This window comes from Hesperophylax consimilis, chromosome 6 (assembly GCF_061612785.1).
Source record: "Hesperophylax consimilis isolate HC1 chromosome 6, BYU_Hcon_1.0, whole genome shotgun sequence".
Taxonomy (NCBI): domain Eukaryota; kingdom Metazoa; phylum Arthropoda; class Insecta; order Trichoptera; family Limnephilidae; genus Hesperophylax; species Hesperophylax consimilis.
The window spans coordinates 24,259,685-24,273,781 of NC_142841.1; the positions used below are offsets into that span (position 1 = coordinate 24,259,685).

Genomic DNA, 14,097 nt, shown 5'->3' on the forward strand with positions numbered 1-14,097 from the left:
TGTTTCAGAGTTAGTAAACGACAGTAATGTACAGTTCTTAGATCAGGACGACGATGATGATCCAGATACGGAATTGTACCTCACCCAGCCATTTGCTTGTGGTACAGCTTTTGCTGTTAGTGTATTAGATTCTCTTATGTCAACAGTGAGTATAGAACCTAATTACTTTAAGTACTTAACCATTTTTTTTAAACAGCTATATCTTTCATAATAATATGTATATTTAAAAGATTTTTTTTACATAGTATTCACCACACCCCAACTCTAAAATTATTGTCCGAAATTAAAGCTTGTTTTTGTAATACGACTCCATAAACTGAAGTCAAAGTCAGTGTTGGGCCATTTAGTGATGTTTTATTTGTAAAAAATGTATGTATTTTATTACATTACAATTTTTTTTTTCATTTTCGCTTAAATCATTCAACAACAAAAAACTTTTGCATCTTTTGTGCGATTAGGATAAGGATTTCGAAAAAACTTATTTATCTTTTTTATTTCTACTATCTTGTAAATCACCTTCCGAAGTTACCGCACTTTATAATATTTTATAGACATCTATATAAAGTTGACTAATATTATTTCATTGCATTGGATTTCATTGTAAAGGTTTTAATTGAATTAAAATTTGTTGCATTGAAATTCATTGTAGTGAAATTAATTGTGTTGATATTTTTTTTCCAATTGTTTCTGGCTTTCACCCTTCAAGAGTGTTCTAGACCATCATTTTAAATTATGGAGAGAGGGAAGGTGAATATTCATTGTGTTGAAGATTATATTTTATTTCCCCTTTTTCAGACGTATTTCAATCAGAACGCCCTGACACTGATCAGGTCGCTCATTACGGGAGGCGCTACTCCGGAACTGGAGCTGATCCTCGCGGAGGGGGCAGGTCTGAGAGGCGGCTATTCGACAGCCGACAGTCTTTCGAACAGGGATCGCTGCAGGGTCGGTCAAATATCTCTATACGACGGACCCCTCGCCCAGTTCGGCGAGGCTGGCAAGTACGGGGACCTGTTTGTGGCCGCGCTCAAGGCATACGGCATGCTCTGCATAGGACTCTACAGGTTTAGAGATACAAGTTCATCGTGCGATGCGAGCAGTAAACGATATGTGATAACAAATCCACCTGACGATTTCTCTCTGTTGCCAACTGATCAGGTGAGTTTTAATTTTTATCGATTTTTGCTTAAAAAAATGATTACACGTTGGTCAGACAAAATTATTAACATTAGAATATTTTTGGTACGGCACTTATTACTGAAAAGTAACCAAAAGCCAATTGATGTGGCTAAAAGACCTCTGAGCGCCAGATAGGAAAAATTAAATTTGTATTATCTGCTCAAGAAGAATTTCGACATTACAAAATGTTTGATCAATTTCACCAGAATTAAGGTCAAATTGAGCTTACACAAACACAGACACGACACACTTCTGTATGTTTATCTCTTGTGAGGTGTATTCTCTTTATTTGATATACGCTGGGAACATGGTGGAATGGGTGAAGACAAAACAAAGCCAAGGAGAAATTATACAATTCGAGGAAACATCACTATCTCAATGGCAATAATTATTTTTTCAATCTTTCTGCAGGCAAGTAGGTACCATAGTCAAAATGAGCCATCTAGTCAAAGTAAGGCTTGCTTGAAAAATAAAGTTTCTCGTACTATTAAAACACTCGGATATGACCAACTTGGCCATAACTGCCAACTCTTGTTCCCAAATGGTAACAACAGTTCCCTATTTCCCCAAATGGATGTAGTGGAATGTTCAAACATATTTCCAGACAGATGAAAAGCCAAACGGTCGAGATAAAATAGGTCCTGCTAATAGTGTATTTTTTTCAGGTGTTTGTCCTGATGCAGTTTGACCCGGGCCTGGAATACCGGCCCACTCGGAGTCGGGCCAACGGGGCGGGCGGAGGGGGCGGGGGCGCAGCCGGCGCTGGGGGCGGGGGCACCAACAAAGACGACAACTCCTGACTGCTGCTTTGCAGCGCCCTCACTGACGGTCCCTACTCTTACATATGAACAAACACCTATGTAAGGGTAGCGCCCGCAACAGCCCACCAAGCTACTTGCTACTTCTGCCTTGTGTGTCCGTTTTGTTTTTAAACCATCACTGCACTCCTTTTCTATCTTTTTTCGTGTTTTGATTTGCGAGGAGTCCTTCTTTATATGTGTACATGGAAGATAAATCAAATGTAAAATTAAATATGCGCGCAATAGAACATCAACTATCCAAACTCCGGTCAACTGGATGATAGAATGAGGTTAGACTGTTTCAAAATCCATGTTTGATGATAATTACCACCATTTTCGATTTGTAACATATGAATGGTCCCCCGTTAAATGCAGATTCACAGCCTGTTTCATCTTTTGATAAAATTGTGATCAACTGTCAAGCATGACAACGTTGTCATGTTTGTCATCTGTTCACAATTTTACCACAGGCCGTAAAACAGTGTTTAACAGGAACTGTTCAAGTGTCAACATTTTTAAATGGTGATGGCTGTCGATTTGATGGTTTTAAAATTTAATTGAGTTTGAAATACCCTAACCTAATTTAAGCAACCATTATAAAATCATTTAAATGTTTTTTTTCTCAATCAATTAAACCGAACCTGGTTCATGGTATCCTGTTTATCCAGGAAAGATCCTAAAAGAAAAAGACAATGCCCCTAAATAGAAGGGAAAGTTGGCGTTCAATCGCTCCAGTAAATTTTGTCAAGAACATTCCAACACTTGTAACTTTAAATTGTTCAGGTTATAAATAAAGTTGTTTGATTGTTTACATTGATTTATCTTCCATTTGATGTTTAGTGCAAAGACACATTCTTAATTATTAAACCCAACTATTATTCAAAATAGGACACATTTTATGAACACCAATGAGTGAAGAAAGAACATTGAAGTTGCTTGTTTGATATAAAAGTGATTATATATTTACACAAAGGACATGTTTTAATCATGTATATTGTTTATTTTGCCTTTTCTATTAATTATTATTTTTAAATCTACATTATTTCATTTAGTACAATTAATCACATTTATTATTATAGCTTCATATTTGTACACAAAAACAACACTTCGTTTGTTACAAAACAATATAATTTTTTAATCCATTTTGCAATTTTTTTTCGTAACTTTCATTTTGAGTTGTTATTCAAAATAAATTAAAAAATCTACTAAACAAGAATAATGATAATATTACATTAAAACTAATTATACATAAAAGAATAAGTGCTTTAATAAAAATATTACGCTAAATTAAATTACAACTCACTATGTATTCTGTAACAAATAGAAAGATTATGACGAAACAGCCGTCTAAAAGATTTGTTAAAACCAGTGATGATTAATTACCGAGTGGTTGAAGCGGGCCTTTCTTACAACAAGTACATTCAATATGTTTTAATAGCTGACAGCTTTTAATCCTATAGTAACCCTACGGGATAATGTTTTTTAAAGTATTGCTAGATCAATTAATCAGCGTAGATTGATTGCTATTATGTATTACTTTAATATTTGAACTTTTTTCTAGAAGATATCTACAATATATTTTTTATTAAATTAACCCTAGAAGTAGTAACCTATTGATATGATAATATTTCAATTCTTATTAATTTAAACAATCATTTTATTATGTTATTACTAACACTAGAAGATAAACATTTTAATTTTTCACTGTATTTTAAACTTTGAACATGACAAGTAATTTATTTTTAAGTTGCATGATCATTTTTATACTATAAAATATATTATAGCATGATTATGATTTTTATTAATTTTTTTTATATTATAAAATATTTTAGTTGCATGTTATTTTATACTATTATTTAGAGGAATATTGTTGGATAGTTACCCAGTCGCTTATAAATAAAAGATTTATTATATATATTTACCCGTACATGCATTTCCACCATGTAAAGTCCCTTCAAGCCATTGTGTTCTGATAGATAGAGAAATGTGTCCTTTCTAGAGCACCGTATGATTTGTCTGTTTGTTTGTTTGTGTTGTTTTGTTTGTTTAGCTAATGTCGGGTGGCTGTGCGGGGTGGGTCGAGGGATGCTGCATAATGACTCTCGTTGTCTCTTAAGATAATAGTGAATTAAATATTATCCAAAGAACTTATTAGAAAATCAGACAATTATAAAAGTGAACAAATCTAATTATTGGTGTTTGTGACTAGTAATCTTTTAACATCGGTTATGTTATGACTGAAAAGTTTAACACATAAAAACTGAGTTTATTAAAATAATTCTAATTGAATAGTGTTTTAATTGGGTTATCAATTGCCATTATCGTGTGATAAATTCTTGGTATATTTTTGGCGCTTGAATTGCGTGGTGGCTATTGGATGGATGTGTTGTGTTAAAGGACGTCAGTAAAGGAGTTATATTTTCTATTTGTCGAGCTTTGGTAGTAGTATTGAGTATTAGGTAGGAGAAGCAAATGTTGAAGCGCTTGCGACCGATGGAGAGCGCGCTAGAGAGAGAGCGAGAAGACCGACACTCTCGACTCGTGTCTCTTGTCTTGTTATGTCCATGCAACTCTTTTATTTACAATCTAGAAATCTCATGTAAATTACGATATCATCCTTTGATAAAAAAAATTATGATCGCTTATCTCGATATGTACTAATTACAAATTTAAGATATTTTAAAATGTTTTGTACATCATTTTTATTAAAATTCTTAAATGATTTTTGGATGTAAAAATATGGTCACAACATTATTTTTGCACATAAAGATTGTTGAGTTTGTTTGGAAGAGTGGTCACGCGCGTGTGATTGCGGCCATGACCTTACTGTAGAGTGTTTAATCCATTGTGAACTCTGTTATTTTATTGGATAAATTGTTTGGAAGAGTGGCCACATGCGTGTGATTGCTGCCAGGACCTTACTGTAGAGTGTTTTGGAAGAGTGGTCACACGTGTGTGATTGCTGCCAGGGCCTTGCTGTAGAGTGTTTTGGAAGAGTGGTCACACGCGTGTGATTGCTGCCAGGAACTTACTTGTAGTGTTTTGGAAGAGTGGTCACGCGTGTGTGATTGCTGCCAGGGCCTTACTGTAGAGTGTTTTGGAAGAGTGGTCACGCGCGTGTGATTGCTGCCATGAACTTACTTGTAGTGTTTTGGAAGAGTGGTCACACGTGTGTGATTGCTGCCAGGGCCTTACTATAGAGTGTTTTGGAAGAGTGATCACATGTGTGTGATTGCTGCCAGGGCCTTACTTGTAAAGTATTTTGGAAGAGTGGTCACACGTGTGTGATTGCTGCCAGGGCCTTACTATAGAGTGTTTTGGAAGAGTGATCACATGTGTGTGATTGCTGCCAGGGCCTTACTTGTAAAGTATTTTGGAAGAGTGGTCACACGTGTGTGATTGCTGCCAGGGCCTTACTATAGAGTGTTTTGGAAGAGTGATCACATGTGTGTGATTGCTGCCAGGGCCTTACTTGTAAAGTATTTTGGTAGAGTGGTCACACGTGTGTGATTGCTGCCAGGGCCTTACTATAGAGTGTTTTGGAAGAGTGATCACATGTGTGTGATTGCTGCCAGGGCCTTACTTGTAAAGTATTTTGGAAGAGTGGTCACACGTGTGTGATTGCTGCCAGGACCTTACTGTAGAGTGTTTAATCCATTGTGAACTCTGTTATTTTATTGGATAAATTTAACATTTGATGTCTGTCGATTTAGTAAATTGTCGGTCGCTCACAATTTTTCATCGTTATCGAATTTTAAATGTTTTATCATTAGTAAAAATACATCACTCACTGCCTTTATATTAAAATGTTGACATTAGAATACAAACAAATTGTAAAGCATATTCAACCGATACCTCACAAAATAATCTACTTTACTGTTTTCAGGACCATTTCGTCCATCGATGCTTGTTTTAAAGTATTTCACATTATTATCATTCATACTCATTATAATAAAATCTAATTATTAGAATTTTATATTTTTGCCATAAAATAAATAACATTGTAGAATCATTTAACACAAATTGCTGGCATGTTCTTAAATATTTTCAGTCAATCATTTCACATTTAAGAGATAAAAGTACGCAAAAAAAAAGTATTAACAATTTTTATACAATATTGCTACATCAATTTTGTACGAGATGCCATAGTGTTATTAATATTGTTATAAGGTTGTCGTTATAACTTTACTCACAGATAACCTTTTCAATCTTCAGCACATCGCCATACTTAACTAAACAGTGTAGTGTTCAACCAGCTGCAGCTACAAACGGCTTGTAAAGCGTAAAGCAAGTATACCAACTCTCTGGTAACTGGCACATGCTCAAATCCATATTCCCATTACGTACATACATACATTCATGTATCCCGCATTCATAGCCGTACTTGATTTTTATATGAAATATTGATTTCCCGTTGTAAAGAGGAGTCAAGTATACCTGAGTCTCACGGTTGCTAAACAAGACTTAACTGTTTGGAATCATCCATACCATATGCAATGAAATTATAACAATGTTGTTGATGTTGATTGTTAATAAATGCAAATATTGTAAATATCTGAAATAAATCTGTATTTGTATTTGAAGATCTGCTGTTTTTCTTTTGTCTGATGAAGCCATTATTCATGGTATCAGTGGTCATTTCCAGTGGAGCCCGGATATGGAGCAGTGGAGCAGAAAGAATTCATTCTAGAATTCCAGAATGAATGAAATATAATCTTGGAAGTGAAAATTAACCTTTGACGACAATGCATTCAATGAACTTTTGGTAGCACTCATGCACCCACACACATTTTTCTGAAAATTAATGACATTATATTTAAAAATTTACAGCATTTAATACGAGAAATAAATGTCAGAACTATCCAATTAGGATTGGGATTAGGTGTTAGCGGTGTTGACACCAGTCCCTGGGGAGGAAGGTTCAATCCTCAGTAAAACCAAAACAATTTTTTTTTTAATTGGCTGGCCTAAGAGATGGCACAAATAAGTCTGAAATTGAAAAGAGATATTTGTTATTATTATTACAAGTTTTATTACGTTTTTTTTATATTTCCCTACTTGTTATGCTAGTGTGTGCCGTGTTGCAGCAAGTAGACTACAACTTCATTTTTAGTATATAAAAGCAATACAGGAATAGTGTTAAATAAATAAAAATAATACAGGTAAATAAAATAAAGGCAAGTAAGAAATAATTAGTAAAAAAAAATTTATGTTATGTTATATCTAGTGATTTTAAATAATTTATTGAATGGCTAACTATACAATTAGAAAAAAAAAATTGTATTAAAAATGAAAAGTTTAATAAAAAAATTTGAAAAACTGTCCAAATTAAACTTACGCGATGGGATGCTCAATATTTATTATTTACCGAGAGATCACTCATAATAAGGTTTTTCTTAAATCTAGTATTGAATACCTTTCGTGAACAAGATGTTTTCAGTTGGGGATCTAGCCTATTGTATATGAAGGGACCAAGTAAATTATGGGATCTCTGTCTGTAGAGGGTACTTGCAGGAAACTTTCAAGGAAAGTATGGGATCTCTATCAGAAGTCTCTGTTTGTGGAGGGTACTTGCAGAAGACCTATTGTTGCGCTTATGTATGTATTATAGTAAAAAACATTTGGTGTTTTTTCTTGTGATGTGTTTACAGTTTTAATTTGGTGGTAAGATGCATTAACCTAGAAATTCCAGAGAAAAAGAGACTAAGTTTTATTCATTCTAATTTTTCTTTGCTTTTTTCTTTAACCTTCGGTAAGCCAGGGGATGTGGCAAATTATTTTGTTGCCAATCGAATATGATTTTTTTTAGTATGCTCTCATTTTTTTTTAGCTACAAATTTTGTGGTTCTCCAGGGAATTCACCAAAAACATTATATTTATAAGTGTGGGTATCTTAACCATTTATAGAGAAGATCTTATTGCAGATTATAAGATCAATTCTTCGATCCTTTTGCCGAGTGAAGACTTCACCATACTTCTATTAAAATGTGGTTCTGTCGGACCGTTGGCTTTAATTCTGATTTTATTTTCTTCGGTTATTTTTAAATAATGAAAAAACAGTAAACGTTTCACTTTCGGATGTTTACTGACTTAACCGCTTCTGTGCCAAGAGCGAGTTAACTCGCATTCTTGGCCTGCTGTGCACAGCTACACTTCTACCTACTGGCATTTAAAAGGTTAATGAGCTTTGATAATACTCATAATATGAAGTTTGCACAAAAATGCAAATAAACAAAACGTTACTTTTAACTGTAAAACAAAAAAAAATAATAATGTCAATGCCAAATAGGTTCCCCATCCGAAGAGCTCTTTAACAAGATAATATCCCACGAGACACTTAGGTGACCCGTTGACTTATGGTTGCATTTTATAAGAGTATTTTTGCCTACTATCTTGTTCAAACCCTAAGTAAAATAATTATTTCTGCTGGAGCCCTTTCTTCGGATATTTCCGATCCGCTTCGCGCTGCACATCTACTTGCATTTTCTTCAGTCCTTTTTGTGTGTTTTGACCGTTTGGAGATGTTTTTCTAGGGACTTTAGAATTTTAAACGCATGTGATAAGCAATACTTTTTTTTTTAAATAGTGCTCAATTTTACAGTGAAAAATATTACGTAGTAATAAGATGAGCTATAAAATGTTCATCAACTTTGTAGACGGTTCGGTGCACGAGTGAACGTTAGCCCGAGCCGCGCCTGTTATCTATGCAGGTGGCCAAGAGAGGAACTAATGAATGAACAAACAATTTTTTTTTCATGTTTTAGGTAGTGTTGTTGCAATATTTCTGTTTGAAGTCAGTTAATAATAAAAGGTTTGTAAATTTAAAGAAACACATATTATCAATTAATTATTTTATCTGTAGAAAGGGTTATAAAAATATTTCACATCTTTCAAAATGTTAATTCATAGTTATACAAAAATAATAAAGATGGAAATTATTTTATGCTAATGGACGGCTTTAATGACGTTTTAACATAACTAGAAGAATTTATCAAACATTATCTACACAAACGTGAACCTAAACATGTGTTCAAAAAAAGCTAGAGTAAATAAAACACTGTGCTCACACCTAACATTCAATTGCCTAACAAAAAGGCAAACATATTTTCCAATTCTATTTAAACATTCAGAGTAATAACGGAGAAAATTTACTTTTCGTACAATATGAAGTATTACCAATTCTATTTACACAGGTACTTTTTTAACTCATAATATACAGGTACACGGTAAGGCCTATAAAAATGTAAGTAACTACACCTCCTTGAAATTGTGTTCTTTAGAATTGACCATCATGATATTATCTAGAAATTTTACTGTACTGTGGTACCAGAGCTAGTTGTACTTGGCAAAATGCATCACAAAACTCGTATGGTTTTATTCACTTAGTCCAACCATCAGATGGGGAATTCTCATGGCAATCTTTCTGGAACACTTCCTACAACTATGAGCTTAACTTCTTGTGATGTAAACAGATAATCGAAGAGTTCCTTGAGGAAACAGGGTAGAATCTTCAGCTTCTGCAGGATTGTCCAAAGGATTGATCCATTTCACTCTTTGTAAGTGATCTTAAGCTCTGGAATTCTATAGCCAGTATAAAGATGAAGTATACAAAGGTCGGAGTCTCATCTTGGTTGTGGTGGAAATTTCAAGATCCTACTTTCGTTAGCTGAACCATTCCCTGTCACCAGTCCACACCCTTTATATCCATTCCTGTCACCAGAGCTGTTCAACTACATACAATATCATGGGTGATTAGGTAACTACATACAAAAATCGTAAAAATTAACATTGGCAGTGAATGTCGAACAACGATATGTTTACGAAATGACTAGTTTTCAGACTATAAACACTTATACATAATAATATGACAGTGAGTTAACTTGAGTACTTCAAATACAATATATTTATTTCAAATTCATTCTGAAGGCAAATATTTTTTAGAACTTCTCCTCCTAGATGGTTTTTTGCCATTACTAAATATGGACCTGTCATTGAATAAAGTAAGAGTATCTGCATCTCCTCCAATATTATGTTTAGGAATATTACTGGAAATCATTTGAATTGGTAATAGTGTGGTTTTATTATTTCTTCTGGAACTTTTACCAGAGAATGTTATAATATCTGGAAGATGTTTTTTTCTGTTAGTGTTTTCATCAGCTAGTATTGGTGGTAATGAAACATTTCTGTTCTTTTGCGAGGCACTTTTAATGGAATCATTCCCAAGAGGTATTGAAAGAGATCTATTTGGAATTGTTCTGTTTGGCAAAATAGGTTCTAATGGTTCTAATAAATGTGAATGTTTATCAGACATATTTTGTTTAGATCTCTTTCCAGATGTCTGTCGTTTGTAACTGGATTTATTTCTAGAAATGTCACTAGGGTGAGTATTTGGAATAGAGTTTAAATATTTCCTCGCTCCGGCTAAAGAAAATAAAGATGCGGCACTGTTGTCTCTCGTCTGGGTTTTATTAGCGACAAAGGTTTGGTGGGGTAAGGAGACAAAGTCTGGACTGATATTGTTCCTCTGTCGCCATCTTGATGAAGTGATTTCTGATTTTATAATCGCGGAAGAACGATTTCCGTAAGTGTAATTGTTGTTATATAAATTTTGGGCCATGGGAGTAATATGAAGTAAAGAATCTAATTCCTCAACTAGACTTTTGCCAGATTTACTTCTCGTAGTGTTAGCAGAATATTTCTCAGGAACTCCCAGTTCTTTGGCTGATTTTTTCTTTGGCTTCTGTAATATGACTTTTTGGTTTTTTGAATCTTGATTGAATTTTTCATTCATTATATTATCAGGTGCTTCGAGGACATCCGTCAAATCGACGTCACTATCGTAATGCAACGCTAACACTTCCTCTTCGGTGTCGTAAGGATCGTCATAATCTAGGCTTGAATTTCCAAAACCTCGACCAACAACCCTGGAAATGCAATATAAATTAGTGCCTTTACGTTTCACTCACAGCCAAAAGTAGTGCAGTTGACCGGAAAAGGTTATTTTTATATTTCCTATGTCATGACTGGACAGCACAGTGCATTTTACTAGGATGGCTGTCCTGTTAGAACTCAGTGCCATTCTGATATTATGAATTATTATAACATACATGCACTTCAGTGAATAAATATTCATTTAAAATAAATCTTAGTTTTAAATAACTTTAAAAAACATAATATAATACATTCTCCAGAGTGATTTGTAATTACAATTTCTAATACAAATTCACTGGGAAGTGAAACATTATTCAATTTATAAATGCAAACAATACCAGCAACAAATGCATCGACTCCAGGTTGCACGAGAGGTACATACAGTTGAATAGCTAAGAAGTTGGTAGGAACCCACCTTATATGGGGAAATATGGTTTTCCACTGATTACACTCCTCTATGAGATGTTTTTGGGTAACTTTAGGGCCTGGTTCATTGTACAGAGTTCTCTGTATCTTTTCCCATTCTTCTGCCACCATCTTAGTTCCTTCTGCATCAGCCCACGAGAACATGGAACTAGCACTGCTGTCACTCCCCTCCAACTCAATGCAATCAGGAGAATCTGACAAAAGAAAAATAATAAATTAATATATATGGAAATGAATGTGGGCCAGATGAGCACTGTATGTATGTTAGCATGCAAGACCAGTAGTACATGTGTAGCTGTCAGTTAAATTGAGAAATATCCGATTTGAATAATTGTAAAAACACAATACCTGTTCCTGTATCACTAAGTGAGGGCCAATCTGTCTTGTAAAACATATCTTGGAATCGTTGAGATTGGGCACTGGAGGTAGTGGAACTGTAATTTAATCTTGTATTGAAACTCCTTTTTTCTATTACATCGGAACTTATTTCTTCTCCGAAGTTCTTTCCGGGGGAATTAGTTGGAGACTCACGAATCACTTCTGGTAAAAGCCTACTAAATGGTAAAACAATTTTTTCTCCCTGAATTAAATTTCTCGATCGTCCTGACATGTTTTTAACTTTGCTTGATCATGTTGAACAAACGTAAAAAAACAAGTGTTTATAAGTTTGATGTCTACAAATATATATTTATATTATTAATCTATATCATAAGCGTATAGTTTTGCTTTCACTCTTTGTTCGTTATGATGTTGTCATAAAAAGATACGAAAAAATCATTTAGGTTGGGTCGTTCAAATATCTCTTCGAGTTCACCTATTTTTTAGTATTTTGTTACTTATGTTTCTGTCAATTTGTGTATATTTAATTATAATTAGAGACAATCAGAAAAATTTGACATTTTATAGTTGACATTAGCCATAGAAAAAAAATCAGTTAGACAGCAAAGCAATGAGTCGTGGTCGTACACATAAACAGTGTTGCCAACTCGATTTTTAAAGTAGAGCTAGGCGAAACCCAAAAAAGAGCCAAAAAGGAGCTAAAATTTTGAAAGTGACATAAAGCATGGGGGGGGGGTTGTTAGAGAATTTCAGAGAAGAAAAATTCGGGGGCGGACTGCAGAATTTTTGACAAAAAAAACTTACCTTTTGTCCTTCTTGTTGGCTGCTTTTGAACAACTCGTAACAAACACTCAACAATACACTTGTTTGTTTTTATAATTTTCAAAACACAATTATTTTTGATAATATCGAAGTCTTCAGGATATTTTTATTGTTTTTTTTATATTTTTTTTTTTGTTAGGCAGCGACTAGTCCTCTAAAAAATCTAAGCAGTCATCCGGTTCCAGTTGCTGTACCATCGCACTGCTAGGACCGGCTTCAGCACGATTTTTTTTATATACAGCCATTGTTCCAATTTTTTTTTGAACTTCTGGGGGAAGTTCATAATCCTCGCAACATTTGTTGTGTCGCCTGAGCCCCGGTCGAATTGTTAAAATCGAATGAACCATGTCATTGCCAAGTCTATTTCTAGTTTTATTTTTGACTATATTTAACTGGCTAAAAACTCGTTCCACTTTTCCGTTTGACCACGGCAGAGCAAGTACCGAAACTGCGAAAGAGCTGATTTCGTGGAAAGGATTTTCATCAGCGGCATCACGATACTTTAGAACCTCAGCCCAAAACTTGACTGTGCTTGATGTGCTTCTCCAGGGTATTAGAGAGATCTTGAACCATTGGACTTCGGCTTTTGCAATGATGTCTGCAGAAAAGTAAAGATCGATAGGTTTACAGCGCAGTTCACTGTGAGACTTGCGCGGCGGCCTGAAGTGTCGCAGGACTCGGTCGCTCCGAAGTGTGCGTGTAAACGGCGCTATTTTTAGTAACTGTTTACTTGTGCAGGAGTTCGGGGAATCTCTTTTTTTGGGAAGTCCTCGTTATTTTGGAATATTATTGCAAATATAATTTTTTTTAATATTATTTCACGTGAATAAGAGCTGAAAAATCTGAAAAACGAGCTAAGAAGCTAAATGACTTTTTTTGGAGCTGACGACGTCGATTTAGAGCCAGATCTAGCTCTAAAAGAGCTGAATTGGCAACACTGCACATAAATAAACCACTCTCGAGTAGTGATGGAATGATCGAAATATTTATATAATCGACTTTTTTTAACCGAAACATCAAAAGAATCGAATGATCCATTCGAATGAATCGCTCGGAGTGCGGGAGCAATAGCTACGGACAGGGGCAAAATACATTCGAAAATAGAAACTCGAATATCAAGACTATTCCTATCGTAAAAAAATTGTTTGCATATTCTGGTTGTAATTTATTTTCATTAGTACGGCAATATTTTTGGTAAGCAGGTACTAGCGAAATTTCAATCACTAATTTTCATTCCTGGCAATGATTCCCTTGTTGTCTGCTAGCAACATTAGTATTATTCCTGTTAGCCACGAATTTCAAATATGTATGCATATGCAATTAACTTTTTTATAAATAATTAATAAGATTCGAATATCTACATACGTACAATTAAAATAAATTATTATACAAGTTACACCGATGTTAATTTCATTCATGTTAATTTCAAATAAATTAAATATATTTGTTCGTAGCATAGGTAGCAGATATATTATGTTTATATGAACGAACACATGTCACTTGATGAGTTTAATATATACTGAATATTGTATACTGCCCGAAGAAGCTACGGTTGTAGTGAAACCCGTTCAGCATTAAATATAAAAATGGTGTTTGCTAA

General features: G+C 34.4%; 2 protein-coding genes across 2 annotated transcripts in view; one reads left to right on the plus strand and one right to left on the minus strand.

The window, feature by feature from the left end:
• The window catches only part of slo (calcium-activated potassium channel slo), a 141,415-nt gene extending 134,853 nt beyond the window's left edge, over window positions 1-6,562 (plus strand). Inside the window, exons 26-28 of the mRNA XM_089632480.1 lie at window positions 9-145; window positions 796-1,158; window positions 1,845-6,562. Of these exons, the coding sequence (XP_089488606.1) occupies window positions 9-145; window positions 796-1,158; window positions 1,845-1,979 (635 nt within the window). The 3' untranslated portion in view covers window positions 1,980-6,562. The remainder of the gene's footprint in view (window positions 1-8; window positions 146-795; window positions 1,159-1,844) is intronic.
• A 3,049-nt stretch (window positions 6,563-9,611) lies between these two features.
• LOC149423114 (uncharacterized) lies at window positions 9,612-12,245 on the minus strand. Its single transcript, XM_089632862.1, has 3 exons — window positions 11,685-12,245; window positions 11,326-11,530; window positions 9,612-10,903 (listed from the first exon to the last, which is right to left on the minus strand). The coding sequence occupies exons 1-3, from the start codon at window positions 11,944-11,946 to the stop codon at window positions 9,895-9,897; spliced, it is 1,476 nt and encodes a 491-aa protein (XP_089488988.1). The 5' UTR covers window positions 11,947-12,245; the 3' UTR covers window positions 9,612-9,894.
• Between the last annotated feature and the right edge of the window lie 1,852 nt (window positions 12,246-14,097).